Genomic DNA, 17,888 nt, shown 5'->3' with positions numbered 1-17,888 from the left:
ATGAAACGCGGCGGAGGAACTCAGGTGCACAATGGAGCCAGTGAGAGCCAGTATCACACCGTGTCAGTGGCTTGATATCACATACTGTCAGCTCTTTCAAGTGCCTCCATTGTGTATGAAGGAACAGTGGCCCACAATTAGCTTCCAAAGCCCAGGCAAGCACACTTTCTTTCCTGCATACCCGTACATATTTGCAAATTATTCATACCAATAATTGCTCATCATTTAGCTGCCGAGCCCATAGAATTGCTCTGGAAGACAGCTTGTCAGAAACATACCAGGGAGGGAACTGTCAAAACCTCTGTCTCATGTTCAGTGTACCCGTAGTGCAGGCACCACCCAGCCTGTTAACTACGCCCATAGTGCCATAATGACAGTCTTACTTGCCAAAACATCAAAGACATACCCGTCAAAAGATGAATCTACAATTGAATCTGTGGCAAAGTTATTATAGTCAATATGTGCTGCCAGCGATGTCTGGAGGGTTAGGTTAAATAAAGGTAATACCACTTTATATAATCCTGCTCTAGCTTGCAATCCAGGCTGCATTTTTTATTTCATCAGGCTGGTTCTGTCCTGTGCCCCAATGTGTTTGAGTCACATCCAATATCGTCGCTGCCTCTGTAGCTAGCTTCTTAGCTCCTATGCCCGTCTCTCCCGGAGGCTGGTGTTAGGATGAATTGATAAAGGAAGTTGGCTTTTTAAATAATTTATCTGCATCCCTAAATATAGACAGGAACCCAGGCATTAAACGAGACAGGAAGCCTTTTAAAAAGTAAAGACCGTCTTAAATAGTAAAGCAAGCCTGCTGTTGGTTCCATGAGGACATTCCCCTCCCTTCCTTCCCACTTCCTCTTCCCATTCATCCAAAAAATGTAAAAAGAGACAAAGAAATCTCCAGATATTCCTCCACATGCCAGTATCTCTGTATCGCTGGCTTTGGGCTGGGTTATTCTAGATGCCCCCCCCCGCTGGAGGGGACGTCATCTGACATAGGTGTGAGACTCGATTTGGTTTCCTTGATCAGGCGACGGCCCGGTGCGCGGCTCTGATCCGACCTGTGATTCAGCTGCAGGCCGCGGCGCTGTCCATCACCTCATCTCACGCTCTGTGTCCCATTCACATTTATTACATTTTGATGTTTTCTCTGGGGCAACCTCGCACTCTTCTTCATCACTCTGCATCCGGTGGTGAGAGTTTGCTCGTTAAACTTTAAACACAATGGGAGAAATATCACTTGTTGGACGGTCGTCGTTGCGGTTGTTGTTGCTTGTGGATTTGAGGACAATGGGAAATGCTATTTTTTGATTCCTTGTTTGGCGGCGATAACCTACCGCTCGTGATAGAGGAACTTACTGAATGAAATGTCTGAGTTTGCCAAATACATACACATCACTACACACCTTCATGATGGAAGCCTGAACCAAACAAAGCAAGTCATCGTATCTGATAAAAACATTATTGTTTATGAACGCAGCATTTATACGATCTTGTCGCTGTAGTATAATATGCAATATACCCCAAGCTCAACCTAATGAGAAGCTGATTTGTCAAACAGATTGGTTTCTCCTCTGTCGCCTTGTTGTTTGAACAACTGCTACCTGTACCTGTAAATCTTTCTGCTGCGCTTTCAACAGGAGCAGCGCAGATGCAATCTCAATTAATTACCTTCCACTCGGACTCACCAGGAAATTAGATGAGAAAAGTAAAGCAGAACACTTGCTCGGTGGAAACCCAATCCTCATGTTTGTTCTGTGTGTGTTCATTGACTCCCCTCCTTGTCTTGTCTGTGGGCCGATTGCAGAAGACTGCATGGGATTTATCCACAAACGATGGGACGTTTCCCTCAGCCTCTTTATTGACTGATAATTGAAGTAGAAAAGGGTGGTCCCTAGCCCTTTCCTTTGGAGAACAAGGGGAACAGGGATGCCGGCCCAGGAATGTTCTAGAAACTCTCTTGGTGATTTAAAGAAAAGCTTTACCCAAGTCTACATTGAAACATCAAAGGGCTGCGATAGAAATGTGTTTTCTCAAAAGTAAGCCCGTTTTGCCCAACAGCATTTCCAAAGAGAAAACATTAGGTAGGCTGTTTGAGGTATTTGAAGTCTTGATGCGCCAAACTCTAAGTGTGTATTTCAGAAACTACAAAGCAATAATCGTGTTTTGTATTTAATTAGCTTTTGCTTTGGGAGTCCTCCTCTATCATGGTGAATGGCCTTAGATGTATTAAATGTGTCTTTTATAGTCCCGGCGGTAACAGTTTACTCAGCCTGGAGACAGTTCTGCCCTTGGCAAACGGGTGAATTAAGAAACGGTAGCTAAATGACTTGACAAACAAGGAGGAAAGCTCTACGTTCATTAGTAACTGTCACAACCCGGATTGGGATTTACTACAAAATCCTAGGTACATATGCGTGCAGTGCGCTGACAGCATTACGCATCCCTGGTGTTGCTAAAGCCTTCTGTGTGTTAACCACTAAATATTTTATTGATGAAAGGCACCGGAACATTCATTTGCGTCCCAACATGAAAGCAATAACAAATCTCCCTTTTGCTTACTTATTTTTATTTTAAGTCTTTCCTTCTTCTTCTTTTTTTGCCCCTCTTATCACCCTGTTAAAGTTTGGGCAAACTATGTGTGGAAGAAAAGTCCTCCTGGGGTGAGTCTCCACAAGGTGGAGGTCTGCTGAAGCTGCTCCAGCTAACTCTCACTTGACCCACGCGTCCTGCTCTCTCTGTATGAGTGAGATGTTTAGGTTGTTTCTCTTTGGGGTACGCCAGAGGAAACACAGAAAGTTACATAAGGCAAAGAGGTGGAGAATAAGTCTGCAAGTAAGCTCACCTCTGAGCAGGATTTGAGGTGTAAGGTAGAGTAAGCATATTGTTTTAGTCCCCATATTTGTGACGCATTGTTTGATTGATTGCACCTTGGCCCCTGTTCATTTTTCCAATATGTTTGTGTGGGTGTGTGTGTGTAGGTGTGTGTATGTGTGAGTGTGTGTATTGTGGGAAAGAACGGTTCCACACAATGGACCCCATTTTGCTCGCTGTGCGTCATCAAGTTGATCTTTACCGCCAGCATCATTCAATATTTGTGTGCAGCCCTCACTGACATCCAGCTTTGGTTCTGTTTTTAATCTGCCTGATATCTCAATGGGAGCGCCAACACCTTGCAGCAGTGGCCCTTCGTGTCAATCGCTCTCGTCTTCAGGGATTATGATGATAGGCGTGTGTGTCTGTGTGTTTGTGTGCGTGTTTGCATGTCAGTGCATGCGTCCCTGCCTGCCTGTCTGTGTGTATGATGATAAGTGTGTGGGGGTTTGTGTGTCTCTGTGTCTGTCTGTGTGTGTGCATGTATGTGTGATTGTGTGCGTTCGTGTGCATGCGTATGTGTGTGCGTGTGTTTGTGTGTACAATGATACGTGTGCGTCTGTTTGTGTGTGTGTGTGTGTGTGTGTGTGTGTGTGTGTGTGTGTGTGTGTGTGTGTGTGTGTGTGTGTGTGTGTGTGTGTGTGTGTGTGTGTGTGTTTGTGTGTGTGTGCACAAGTGTGCAATCGTACTTAAGGGCGTGTGCGTTGCCACTTTCCACAGGGTTCCTAGTAAATATGGTGGACCCCTGTGCTCCATTGGAATGGGTGTCACATACGGTGCCAGCCTCATCTAGACGCTACGGTCATGGATGAGGACTCGGAGCGGAGCACTTTAATTCCCCCGGGCGAGGTGGGGGAGGTCACCCTGGGATAGAAGGAGAGAGAGAGAGAGAATGACACAGTGACTCGAGTTGTATTTCACCCTGGCCCCCTCACCTCACCCTTTTGTTTTTAAAAATAAAAATACAACATGAGTAACTTAAAGGCTTATGCATTGTTTATGCATCTTGTTTATTCATTTAGTGTTTTGTCTCCCCTCTCTTTTGGCTTTCTCTTGTTCCTGTTATCCTTTCTAATTTTCCTTCAGCAAACGGTGGGTCAATTGGGCCGCGATTACGTACCTCATTGTCTGCTGTCCGTTATCAGAGCTCTTTTTCAGCGGTACCAAAGGCTAGGACGTACGTACGTACGATCGTGTGTGTGTATATCGCAGTCTGTGGGGATGATTGAGGTACTTCCAATGGTGGCTTGTGTTTATCTTGGTGCACCATTCTCCACCCATGACTAATAGGACCACTCTGGAGACTGTAAATATGTTTAAGGTCTGTGGAACCATCTCAATCAAAAAGGCACACACAAAATAACACTCTGAGGGGAGCAAATGCTGAAGCTTTTTGGAAAAAACAATGAAACAGCAACGCTTTAGGGCAGTTACCCAGAAAACTGTTATCCTTGATTCCCGGAGAGGCGTTTTATTTTTTTTGAATAGTGCGCTCAAAATCCGACAGTGAAGTGTAGCTAAATATAATTTGCCCATCAATCAACAGAGATTTTAGAAATGCATTGTGCTGCAGGTGTGTTGCGACTTCAAAAAAAAAGAGTGGAGCTCAAATGCGCTATCTGACGGCAGCAACAATGAAGTGTAATTATCTTATTGTCCATGATGTTGTTCTTGTACTGCCGGGTAAAAAACTAAAACAATGCATTTACTACGGGGGACGAAACAAAACGTCATGTGAAGTACTAAAGTCCTGTCCAGACAGAAACCCAAAACAATACAAATGTATACAGTCCATCCGCGAGCGTGACATATGCTAAGTGCCTGCACGGCCCCGCCCTGGGTCTGGTCTCGCGGGGGCCTCTCCCACTTGTATAACAAGTGTTCTCGGTGCATTAGGAGTCAAAGAAGCATCCCATCGCGCTAAGTGAGACGGAGGCCCCCGCGAGGAGACCATTACTCACTATTCTCATAATGTCTCCGTCTGCGTGAGAGCCATTATGCCGAGTCGATCATCAGTCACCGCGTTCGGAAGAAGAGCAGTCCGCGGGCCCGCCTGCGGTTTTATAACGCACGCCGCTACACCGCTTGGGGAGTCAGCTCACGAGTTTCCCCGCTCATTATGCTGGTATCCGGGGAGCGCCCAGCGGGGTGCCTCGTCGCGGTGTGAACAAAAAAACAACAAACGTTTATTATTATTCCCGTCTTTTTATCCGCTGTCACTTTGTTGTCACGGGTTGGCGCTCCAATTAGACCCAGTGCTCACTGAGGATCTGGTTCCTTCTGGTTTCCGCCCACCCAGGTGGTGTGTTTGGGTGTTGACGTCTGCGATGCCGGTAACGACACAGCTGAGGGCAATCTGTGTCGTGGCAGATCCATCCCCCGTCTGGCACTGTGGTAATCCAAGGGCCATTAGCGAGCGCACAGATAGCGTCGTATACAGTCGTATAGCGCCATAAACCACACGCCACGGGCCTGCTGGCACCGGTCACTCCAGCTACAAGGCCTCACGGGGCCCGGGGTTAGGCGAAGGTTAGGGATCGACTTCGCCAACAGGGACATTGGTTGGGTGGATGAGGATGGCGCCATGACCGGATAAATGTTTATTATTTAATGACGGCAGAGAGAAACTAGATGTGATTCATCCGGCTTTCAGGGAAACTTTTTTTCTGTGGTTGTGCGCCTTGGCTTTGTTTTAATGCGCTGACGTCGCATATCTCCATCACTATTCCTCACATTTTCATTCCATTCCATTTTTATGGCCGAAGGCATTGAGAAGAAAAAAATGTTACAATTTCCTGGAAATTGCTCGGCATAAATTGTGTAAGGAAATAATATTAATGATAGCAGGGTGTAACTTTTTTCCATTGTACCTGAGTTTTCTTTTCCTTTTCCCATTATTTTACCCATTTATTTCAAGACATCAGGAATGCATAAAGTAATGGGCGGTGGGTCGTGAGGTCTAGACGTCGCCACGCTTTGTGAATATTGCAACAGAAATGAACAAACAATGTCGCCGTGCGGGCGTCAACAGGGAAGGGTTGGATCCCGGCTCTTCCAACGTCATTAAACATTAATCACGGAGAATGGAGATGAACACAAACCAGGACTATTGGTGTGGCCTCGTGCTCGGACCGAGGCAGACTTTCTCCTGCGGGAATACACGGTGTAATCAAAGTCATTGTACTCTGTGCTATGATAACTGATATGCAACATAACGTACACTCAGAAGAAGCTCGGCCACTTGTTGCAGTGAAGTAAGCAGGAAAACTGTCTTATTAAAAAATGATGTTTGTCCACAGAAATGCCCTTTATCTCATGATATATTTGATTGAACTGGGAAACCTACCACATATTTCCCTTCTGTTTCTGTGTGTGTGTGTGTGTGTGTGTGTGTGTGTGTGTGTGTGTGTGTGTGTGTGTGTGTGTGTGTGTGTGTGTGTGTGTGTGTGTGTGTGTGTGTGTGTGTATACACACGTCCATGAGAGAGGGATGGGGGAGGACAGCAGGGGATGGTGGAGGAGGTGGAGGTGGAGGAGGAGGTGGAGGAGGCGGTGGAGGAAGGGAGTGTTGGTGCAGGCAGGTAAGCAGAGGGGTGGCACCCATTCACAGCTGTCTGCGGTGGCGCCAGGGTGGTGTGTGCCTCCACACACATGCTTATGGTTCCAGGCCCGTTTGCAGGCGGACCTGAGAGAGGAGGTGAGCGTGCCATAGCCGTGCACACAGACAGAGAGAGAGAGAGAGAGAGAGAGAGGCAGAACGCAATGAGCTCCTCCAGAGAATCGCGGTAATCAAGTCTGGAGTTATTCTGGGCGTCTGGGCCTACGTGGGGGCTGTCATGTCACCTGGGTTGATGGCATTAGAGGAAATCGAATATACTCCACTGAGAGGGGGGAGAGAGGGAGAAGGGGGTGTCAGCGGGGCACAGATGGTGGGGTGGGCGGGGTATTTTAATGAATGAGATATCCAGCGAATGGAATATCCAGGGACAGACTTGAAATGATGTGATCTGTGTGCGTGTGTATGTGTGTGTGTGGGTTTATGCATGCAAGCGTGTGTTTGTCTGTCAAATTCAGGTGCGAAGGGGAACTTCGGTATGTGTGTCTGTGTGCGCGAATGTTGCGATGTAAGTGTGTGTGTGTGTGTGTGTGTGTGTGTGTGATCATGTGTGTATACGTGTCCCTGCTGCAGGAGCTCATTGCGTAATAGGGCCAGGCATGCTCTGTGTCACCTGACAGCGGGACGGGCCTCTGTCCTCTCAGCCTGTAACAGAAACCCGCCTTCGTACCGCTCCTCTCACATAAACAAAAGCGATCCCCATCCTTGAATGACTGGCATTCCCCAAACCAAGAAGCAGGAGGACATGGAATTCCTCATCCTTAACAAGCCCCCCCCCCCCCCCCCACACACACACACACTTCCATTCTCGCAATCCCTACGCCTCCGTCTCAAACTTTTAACACTGATCCCACCCCTTCCCAATTGCTAGATTGTTTACTTTAGTGTTCTCTCACTCTCTCTCTCTCTCTCTCTCTCTCTCTCTCTCTCTCTCTCTCTCTCTCTCCTATCTTGCTTTCGCTCTCTCTCTCTCTCTCTCTCTCTCTCTCTCTCTCTCTCTCTCACCTATCTTCCTTTCTCTCTCTCTCTCTCTCTCTCTCTCTCTCTCTCTCTCTCTCTCTCTCTCTCTCTCTCTCTCTCTCTCTCCTGTGTGTGTGTTCAATCGGCGCTTGTGGCCACCGGTCCTTTTATGGATTGATTGCAATAGGCTATTGCTTGAATGGATCTGTGTATAGGACCTGCCGGTTGGGGGTGGGGTTCCTCGCAGTGAGGGAGGGGGAGGGGGGGGGGGGGGGGAGACATGGGGGGTCAGGCCTGGTGCATGCCTCACACGCAGAAGGCCCCGGGAACGTGTCAACAACGGGTGCTGGTGGTATTTCTGCGGCCCGGCGTAGGGAGAGTTGTTAGGACGGAGCTGTCACCGCAGTGAATTTAAAGTACGGTCTATGTGGGCCTGTCTGCGTGCCACACTGACGTCCACCATAAAAAATCCAGCGGTGATTTCCATAACAGTAACTCAGGCTTTTGTTTTAGGCCCCGAGACAAGGTATGCCTTGGAACTCTTCCAGGAGGAGATTTAGGCGAATTTGGAGCACACAATGTTGCTGTCATCCAAAAGTGCCTTCCCCCAAAATCTCTTGGCTTGACATCCCCTTGTATCTATCTGTCTCTCTCACTCTCTCGCTATTTTTTTTCTCTCCATTTCCCGTCTCTCGTCCCCTTGAACCCCACTCCCCCCCCCCGAACACACACACACACACACACACACACACACACACACAAATACACACACAAATACACACACGCTATGTGCTCGGAGTCTTAAGTACAGTCTCCTGAGTCCCAGCAGGCTTGTTATAGGGCCTGTCAGACACCCACCGAAGAGGTCGGTGTGTGTGTGTGTGTGTGTGTGTGTGTGTGTGTGTGTGTGTGTGTGTGTGTGTGTGTGTGTGTGTGTGTGTGTGTGTGTGTGTGTGTGTGTGTGTGTGTGTGTGTGTGTGTGTGTGTGCGGCTGTTGGTGGTTTCCCTCTGTGTTCGTTTTTTTTTTGTTCCACTTTGTGTGTATTTAAATCTTCAATTAGTTTCTATGTTTTCTTACAATATTTAATGCAATTCCTTTTTGTTTGTTCAATAGTTGCTCGTTTTTTTGAAAATGAGAACTGGATCTCATCGCTGCTACACATACATCTAAAACCCTGTCCGCAATTGCATAATACAACAATTGCGCAGTGCGTATATCCGTAATAATGTTCTGGGAGTCATGACATCAGCGATACTGCATGCATTACAAACAAGAATTCTCAGAACTCTCTTTGCAATCACGATAGAGAGATCAATTCCCGCCTAAAAATGGCCTTGTACTCCTTTCACTTACGTTGAATTGATCTTTTGTCCTCTCGGGAAAAGCCCCTATCATCTGTGGTTGTGGTTCCATGAAAGGATAAACCTGAGGGGAAGAAACCGGTCTGCTCGGGGTGTCTCCTTCCAAGCAGCTCAGGAAACCCAATAGGGTGGGATCAATAACTACACAGGTTTCCGCTGTGCTGTGTAACTCCTCACCAGATCCCATTTCACCTTGGAATCCATAACGTCACGATCCAGCATAGGCACTAAATGTATCATCTATCACAATATATTTAATAAATAAATAAATAATTTATAAAAAATCCTACACAGTGTTGCAGTGTTATTCTTTAGCCTATCTGTAGGACTTGAAGGTTTAAGTGTGTGGTGGATCCGTATATACAAGTTCTGAGATATGCATGGACAGTAAACAGAATAAAGACTTGAATTCATTGTTAAGGGGACAGCAGGGAGTTGGCAGATCTGGTGGATGGTTTCCCAAACAGCCATTAGTGTGAAATCTGCAGAGGCGATGTGGGTAGAGCAGTGTTGGAATGGAACAACCAGCATCATCATTAAACAAGCACTACAAACAGTAGAGCTAGCATTAGCACCACTCTCAGAGACTGTTTACATACAGGTTTGGAAAGCACTATGTATTTTACTTATCAATGCTGCAATTTATTGATGTTTTGAAAGAGGTGGCGATCGAAGATGGACCACATATGCAGCATCCGACAAACATCCAAAATAAATAACCTCTGAGTTATTGATTGTTTTCGTTTTTCTACTAATTGCCAAGTTAGTGTGAAAGCGAGAGTTATGGTGTTTACCCTTCTGCAGCTTGTTCTTAATCTTGTGATCCACTAGTTTTGGCCAGCATTAGTCATGCATTCATTTTGATGGAGATCTAGATGGAGGCAATGTTCATCGCCTGCTGGGACAAAAGGGATTCTCTAAATGTCGGTTGAACAAGTCTGATCCGAAAACATTCTGTCGTACATTAAATGCTGGGGTCTTAGATGGAGACCCCAAGGTCCAGAGGGGCTTTGAGAGAGCTAGAGAGAGAGGGAGAGGGCGAAAGGGATAGGGAGGGAGAGAGAGAGAGAGCGAGAGAAAGAGATGGTGAGATGATGATGATGTGAATGTAACCACTCATCAAAGAATTATGCAGACCACCCATGACACAGAGAATTTTTTGTATTGCACCCTAGGCTGTTATCTTCTCCAACTTTGATTCATTCATTTCACAGGAATAACCACGCGTAGGCCTTTCCCTCCGTTGTACTCCCAATATCTGTCCTCAAGCCATTGTTAATGAAAATGGGTACAAACAAACCCGATAAAATCTTTAAACACACAGATGCACGCACACGTAAACACAGACAAACACACAACCACACACACACACACACACACACACACACACACACACACAAATCATTTACAGACACGCAAACAAACAAAAACAGATCCATTATACACCCACACCACCCTCCCTTCATAACTTCCCACCCAGGGCCTTGTGGACGGCTTCACACAGACACCTTCCAACGCTGAGCGCTTTACCGGCCGTGCGTGTCCCGTTACCGCTGCAGTGGAATGTGCCTCACGACGTGCTGAAACGGAGAGAGTGTTTACTGTAGTGGAGGGGGGGGGATGTTAAGAATGTTGTTTATCACTGAGTTCTATGGTTTTGGCTCGCGCCAAGCCATTATTCTGATCTGCTTTCACTTTGTGTTTGCATTTGTCTTCTTGTAGTTTTCTTGGTGTCCATTTTGCTATTGAGTTTGGTTATAAAATGGAACAAGGCGTGTGTGTGTGTGTGTGTGTGTGTGTGTGTGTGTGTGTGTGTGTGTGTGTGTGTGTGTGTGTGTGTGTGTGTGTGCATTTACGTGTGTCGTGTGTGAGAATTCTCTGTGACGGCATATGCCTCCTTTTCATGCTCTTTGAGTACGTGCAAAAAGAGCATTGTGTGCATTACTAGTTTGTGTGTGTGCGTGTCCGGGGTCTCTGATGCACTCCTTATACCACCTTACAGTAGGAACATCTCTTAATCTCCCTTTCTCTTTATGTATCACTCTCTCACTCTCTCCCTCTCTCTATGTCACTCTCTTTCTCTCTGTCAGAGATGACTCAGTGGCTGGGGGCCACTCGGGCACTTTAACTGCACTGTGGGAGGTCTGAAACTGTGTGTGTGTGTGTGTGTGTGTGCGTGCTGGTGTTACATTTTTATTATCTAACAATAAAACACACATTAACACATTATTTTGGTGTGAAACCATCATCATGCATTAAGACGAGGAGGGTGCAGCAGGCAATCATGTTAGCAATACTTTGGGAGGGATGAGTTATCCTGAAATTGAGGTTGTATCGGTTATAACTGCAGATGGTATAAATGAACCATGAATACAGATGGTGGCTGTTCCCTCGCTCCTTAAGGGATAGGCTCCTCGCGGAGACTCCTGCTGTCGTTAGGCTGCACTTAGGCCCTCAAACCCATGCAAAACTGTTGCTAATTAGCTAGGGGTGTCAAGCACATTGTCATTTAGTTTAGGCTGCATCGTATGGGATTCAACCAACACAAGGCGCCCACCTGCTCATGTGAGTGCGAGCCCTGGGAATCAAACTAACAACCATCCGTTCCATTCGAGGAATCTCCAGGCCTTCCCTTTTTTAGTCGTTCCAAATAATTAACTTTTATGTTCTGCATTTGTTTGCGTCCTAATCTGTTTGTATGAAATTTTTGAAAATGTATTGTTTTTAATCTTATAATTTATGTAATGCTGTGTTTACAATTGGGACCTGATATTTGACGAATACAAAGTTATGCAATTTCGTTGAACACACTTTTAACGCTTGGTGTTCATGCTCCAAATTTCCATGAACATATTTGCTTTCAGAATTCTTTCAGATATAACTGCTTTTGTTTATCACCGACCTATATATCCTCCTGGTTATGTTAGGTATTTGAAATACCAGATGACTTCAAATAATAGTTCTCCTTGGACCTGTTTCTCATCTAGTGAACTTTCGACTCAATAAAAACGAAACGATTACCATTATTCAAGAGCGAATTTGCATTCTGAATGAAGCGAGAGCTTTTTGGACAGGCTAGAATTAGAGAACAAGATTGTTTCCTCCTTGCAATTAGCTAGCCATCATCTTCAGTCTACATATGCCCTCTGATCACAAGCTCCTCTTCTACCGTCCTCTATTAGTCACCTCTCTCTCTCTGTCTTCCTCTCTCTCCCTCCCTGTGTGTTGACAGCATAAAAGCCCTAATAAGCTACTCATGTTCCTAGTCATTAGGAATCAGGATTCAGACGCGTGCATTGTATTACTTTTATTTAAAAACAACAAAGCAAAATGCTTAAAAAAAGAATGCACTAAAATGCTTAACGTTAGCTATCTTTACATGCAAACTATGGATGGTGATCATTAAATTCAAAGCGGGAATTAAATCCTCTGCTACTGTCCCGATTCAAGCCAATCTTCAGTCTTAAAACAGCAAATTCAAACTTGTGGATCATTATTGGCTTTCATTTATAACCAAGGAGCAAAGCGGAGGAGACAGTGATAGTGAAACAGATGATAGCAGATTGGAATTCGGGAACATAACAGAAATAATAGACAGACGCACGTGTGCACAGTCAGGGAGCTGCTATTAAACACTCGGTGGAAGAAAGCAATGGCATCCCCACATTATAAAAAAAAATTCAAAACCTTGTCACTGGTGTTTGAATGGATGTGAGTAAACTGCACTACATGTACAACATCCACAAAAGTCATTCCTTTGATGGTGGAATAATCAGGAGCACATCAACTTTTAGTATTACAGACGAGTGTATGATTTAAAGTTACAAGTTCCTGATCTTTTCTGTTTTAGTCAAGCTGTTTCAATAGTTGATATTCTGCTACATTTTCTCATTTGTTCCTGCCGGGTAGTTCATCCCATAATGGTTTAGTGTTAGAAGGGAATGAAAGAAAAAAATCCAAATTCGCCAAACGAATGGGTTATGTGATTAGTTGAAACAGTTCAACTGTAAGATTACATTGTGACTCGTTTATTCAGTTAATTTTTCTCCTTGTTGCTCTTTTTCTCCGTTACCCTCTCTCTCTTATAATCTCTGGTTATCTCTCTCTCACCATCTCTCTCTCCGCCTCACCACCTCTGTCTCTCTCTCTCCCCAGAATATGCCAGGACCTAACGATGAGCTCCAACAGCACAGACCCTGGCATTTTCCTGACTCTCATCACGTCTCACCCTGGCGGAGGTGCCTACCCAGAATCCAATGCTTTGCACCAAAGAGGAGAAAGCGGAGACCCCTGGCCTCTGCTTCCCCTGACCGCCCTGGATGACAACGCCTCATTCCGCGGGGATCTCTTCAACCTCAGCTCGGACGACCCCAACGGGACGGCCTCGCCCGGCTACGAGCCGTTCCTGGCCTACCCGGTGTGGCAGGTGATGTTCATCGTGCTGCTCACCAGCCTGCTGTCGCTCATCACCATCATCGGCAACGTCCTGGTGGTGCTGTCCTTCAAGGTCAACCGCCAGCTGAAGACGGTCAACAACTACTTCCTGCTCAGCCTGGCGGTGGCCGACCTCATCATCGGGGTCATCTCCATGAACCTGTACACTGCGTACCTGGTCATGGGCAAGTGGTCCATGGGGAATTGGGCCTGCGACCTGTGGCTGGCCATCGACTACGTGGCCAGCAACGCCTCGGTCATGAACCTGCTGGTCATCAGCTTCGACCGCTACTTCTCCGTCACACGGCCGCTGACCTACCGGGCCAAGCGCACCACCAAGCGGGCCGTGCTGATGATCGTCCTGGCCTGGTTCGTGTCGCTGGTGCTCTGGGCGCCCGCCATCCTGCTCTGGCAGTACTTTGTCGGGGAGCGGACGGTTCCGTCCAACGAGTGCTACATTCAGTTCTTCTCTGAGCCCATTATCACCTTCTGCACGGCAGTGGCTGCCTTTTACCTGCCGGTGACCATCATGAGCGTGCTGTACTGGAGGATTTACCTGGAGACCCAGAACCGCTCCCGAGAGCTGGCCGGGCTCATGGGCTCCGGGACTCGAGGACAGTCGGGAGGAGGAGGAGGAGGAGGAGGAGGGGGTGGAGGGGGTGCTGCCGCCAGTGGTGGTGGTGGGGGTGCTGTGTCCCGGAGCAGCGGCAGGGAAAGGAGGTCCCGCTTCATCCAGCACCAGACGGGGAGCTCCAGAAGCTGCAGCAGCTACGAGCTGACCCGCTCGTCCCAGAAGAAGAGCTGCTGCCGCGCTCTGATCGGCTGCTTGAACTGCTGGTCGTCCGGGGTACGACCGGGAAGGCCCGGCAGCACCCGGGCGGGGGAGGGCGACCCGGATCAGAGCAGCAGCGACAGCTGGAACAACAACGAGGCGGCGGTGTCCGCGGAGCACTCGGGCTCCTCGGACGACGAGGACTGCAGCGGCAGGGAGATGATCCCCAAGGGCCACGCCATCTTCTCCATCGTGCTCAACATCCCCGGGATGAAGGCCATCGTCAACTCCCAGCTGACCTCGTGCGAGGACCTGGACGAGGCCTCAGAGGAGGACGCGCTGAGGGGCAGGGAGGCCGGCCGGGACGGCGGCGTCTCGCCCGGCTCCGCCAGCACCACTACCACCACCACCACCACCACCGCAAACACCACCGCCAACTCCACGGCCGCCACCACCCCGGCCGGAGCCAACAACAGCTTCACCCCCTGTTTCCCCTCGCACAGGCCGCAGTCTATGCCTTCTGTCCAAACCACCGCCAAAGCGAGTTCCTTCGCCGGTCACCCAACGGCGTCCATCGACGGCACCGCCGACTCCTCCGCCGGCACCGCCCTCATGAAGTCCCCCTCGGCGCCCATCACCTTCAAGGAGGCGGCTCTGGCCAAGCGCTTTGCCTCCCGCGCCCGGACTCAGATCACCAAGCGCAAGCGCATGTCCCTGGTGAAGGAGAAGAAGGCGGCGCAGACGCTCAGCGCCATCCTCTTCGCCTTCATCATCACGTGGACGCCGTACAACATCATGGTTCTGGTGAACGCCTTCTGCAACAACTGCATCCCGCCGAAGCTGTGGGCGGTGGGCTACTGGCTTTGCTACGTCAACAGCACGGTCAACCCCATGTGCTACGCGCTGTGCAACAAGACCTTCCGCACCACCTTCAAGATGATCCTGCTCTGCCGCTGGGACAAGAAGAAGCGCAGGAAGCAGCAGTTCCAGCAGAGACAGTCGGTGGTGTTCCACAGGAAGATCCCACGGGACTCCACGTAGGAGGGGGCCGTTGGAGCCTCAGTGTTTGGTTGAATGTAGGTGATAATGGGCCACGGACCAATGGGAGAGGAAGCTCGAAGAAAACAAAAACAAAAAAAAGGCGTGATGTGGTTATTGTTTGTTTTCTGTGCAGCTTTGCCGCTAACGGTTTCTCCGCAGGAGCCTCCCCCTGTGGTTCACCCAGGACTGCTCTTTTCAGAGTAAAAGCCCCATTTGTGGGGCCCAGGGACGTTGACGTATGCAGCTGAATGTTCATGCTGGGATGTGCTTAGTGGGTTTTTTTATTAAAGGTGAGTTCCACAGATGGAGGGTTGAGTGTGGTGTATGCGTTTGTTTGTTTGTGTGTGTGTGGGGGGGAGGGGAGGCTCTTACAATTCTACACAAGTGCAGCTTGACAGAATGGACTGAATTGAAAATGATGAAAAAGGGCTTTTAGATGCATCGCAGAAGAAATATTGAAGTGCAATTGAAACCTAGGGAAATTATACCTTTTTGAGAAAAGGGAGACACATTTTTACCATTTTCTCTATAGTAGTTATCACAATAGATCTATGAAGGGCAGAGTCTTTGGAGCTAAACGTTTATCAGATGTCATTTATGGCAAAAGGAGGATTCATGGTCGATAGTTATTCCATTGTACATTTGACTTTCAAATGTGGTTGGTGGATGTTTTTATTCAACTCTGTTCTGTACATTGCCTTTCTACCTTAATATAGTTTTTCTTGTGCTTTATGGAATACCAATGGTTATGAAACTGTGTTTTTATTTCCGAGTTGACAAGAGATCTGTTATTTTTGTGTAATCAATCTTTGGATCTAGTTTTTTCGAGCCAGTGTTCTGCTGACAGAATAGTGAATATGTTGTGTGGCACCACAGTCAAAGAGACGCTTCTGTGCTGTTTAATGTGAGTGTCGTGATTGACTTGGTGGAGACAATAATATGTGCATCAAGTAGCTCATTTTTGTTTCATGTGGTTGGGGTTTTTATGTTTTTAAAGTAAAACTTATACAATGATGGTGGTGATATGCTGTGTGTGTACATTAAGATATTGTGACACAATGGTTGTACAAGCAAATAGATAATTTTATGGCAACATGATTTATTTATCGATTGTTCAAAAAATCCCAGTATAAATAAAAAAAATACATCCGTCCCCTCTTTAGTAGGTAGAGCAATAGCGACATCTAGTGGCGTGTGAAAACCATGCAGAGACTAGTGAATCTGCAAACCAAAAAAGGCACAACAGACTTCCAAATTTCCAGATTATTAAATTACACACCTCATAAATTCCTTATGGACAGAATGTATTTTTTTATTTGAAGATTCAATCTACTTGGCATTATAAATAAATATTGAGATGTTACTGATATCACGCGATGTGTGATATGTCCAGGTTATCTTTGGAAGCTATGATTATTTAATTATAGATAGAATTTATTACAATTATATAACCACTACTTCATGTGACTTGGGGTCTTTTCTTCTCAAATATATTAATTAAGATGTATTGCCAATGAACTGATTTCCCATTTCTCTTTGAGTTTGTATTGCCTGGCTTTTGTTTATTTGCTTATGAATGGGGCTAACAGCAGTCACAAGGTAAACGTAAAGTTGCCAATTAACGTAACTGCTCTACTTTATTTTACCACACAACATTTAAATAAAAGTTTGATTTTGACTATAATTTTTTAGTTTTCATTTTTCTTTTTACCTTTAGCAGCATGTTTTTATTTTTCCAATCTATTCATATTGTACACAGGTGTGGTATAGAAAAACAATACAGGATTGTAGGAATTAGGATACAGAGGAAGGGCTGCAGTTGGATGGTAATGTATCATTGTGGACTTTGTAGGTACTGAGAGCAAGAAGGAGTGTGCATTGAAATGATAAGAAATAATGATAAGTGTCTATAAATGTATGGATATTTTAGCTGTTTCCCCATGCAATGTACTAAAGTGTTATGCATTCTTCATCAATATTCGAGTTTTGTTCTTTTAAACATTGGCCATGTAAACTACCTAAATTAATGAACACCGAAAAAACTTTTTTTGTATTTGTTACATTTCAAGTATGCAGTTAATATGAGTCAATAAACATGTGATTTATTGACAAAATATAAAAACATATCCATCCTTGTCTTACATGATGTCATCACTGTTTTATACCCCAATTAGAGTGAAATAATCCATTGTATTTATCAATTACCATCTCCTATGTATCACGTTGTATGCCTCCACACACAGCACTCACAAACACACACACACACACACACACACACACACACACACACACACACACACACACACACACACACACACACACACACACACACACACACACACACACACACACACACACACACACACACACAGAATTTGACATATGAGGGAGTACTGTCATTTCAAGGAATTATTTGACTCACTCGATTTCAAGTCAGTCGCATGTCTCCCTTCCGGCTATAATCATGACCTTCAGGTGACCTTGTGAGATTTCGTATGACTTACAGTAGCTTACAGAACCTTCTGATAAGAACCTCCCAGTCGGACCAACCACATGATGGGAGCTACACAGTTTCATGTGACCGTTTGCTGAGCAGAGGAGACATCAGGGGACAACAAGCACTTGTTTGTCTTGTCTTCATTTTTTGGTCAACGCTGAGAAAGACCAGCTGAAGAGAATCTGCTATGCAGGCAAGTCATGCTGTGTTTTAACTTACTTTTATATTTTAGATGTGGGAGACAAATTATCTTGTGTAAAGTCTTATAATGATTGTAGTTGTATGGTGTTTTACTTTTCTGATTATTTCATTAGAGGCTGTTTTAATAATTGATCT

General features: G+C 46.3%; 1 protein-coding gene across 3 annotated transcripts in view; it reads left to right on the top strand.

The window, feature by feature from the left end:
- chrm3a (cholinergic receptor, muscarinic 3a) overlaps positions 1 to 17,306 on the top strand; it is a 57,050-nt gene extending 39,744 nt beyond the window's left edge. For all 3 annotated transcript variants that reach the window (XM_056608982.1, XM_056608983.1, XM_056608984.1), the window contains one exon: positions 12,964 to 17,306. In XM_056608982.1, the coding sequence (XP_056464957.1) occupies positions 12,964 to 15,055 (2,092 nt within the window). In that variant the 3' untranslated portion in view covers positions 15,056 to 17,306. The remainder of the gene's footprint in view (positions 1 to 12,963) is intronic.
- The last annotated feature ends 582 nt before the right edge of the window (positions 17,307 to 17,888 follow it).

This window comes from Gadus chalcogrammus, chromosome 15 (assembly GCF_026213295.1).
Source record: "Gadus chalcogrammus isolate NIFS_2021 chromosome 15, NIFS_Gcha_1.0, whole genome shotgun sequence".
Taxonomy (NCBI): Eukaryota; Metazoa; Chordata; class Actinopteri; order Gadiformes; family Gadidae; genus Gadus; species Gadus chalcogrammus.
This window is presented reverse-complemented; position numbering and strand designations above follow the sequence as displayed.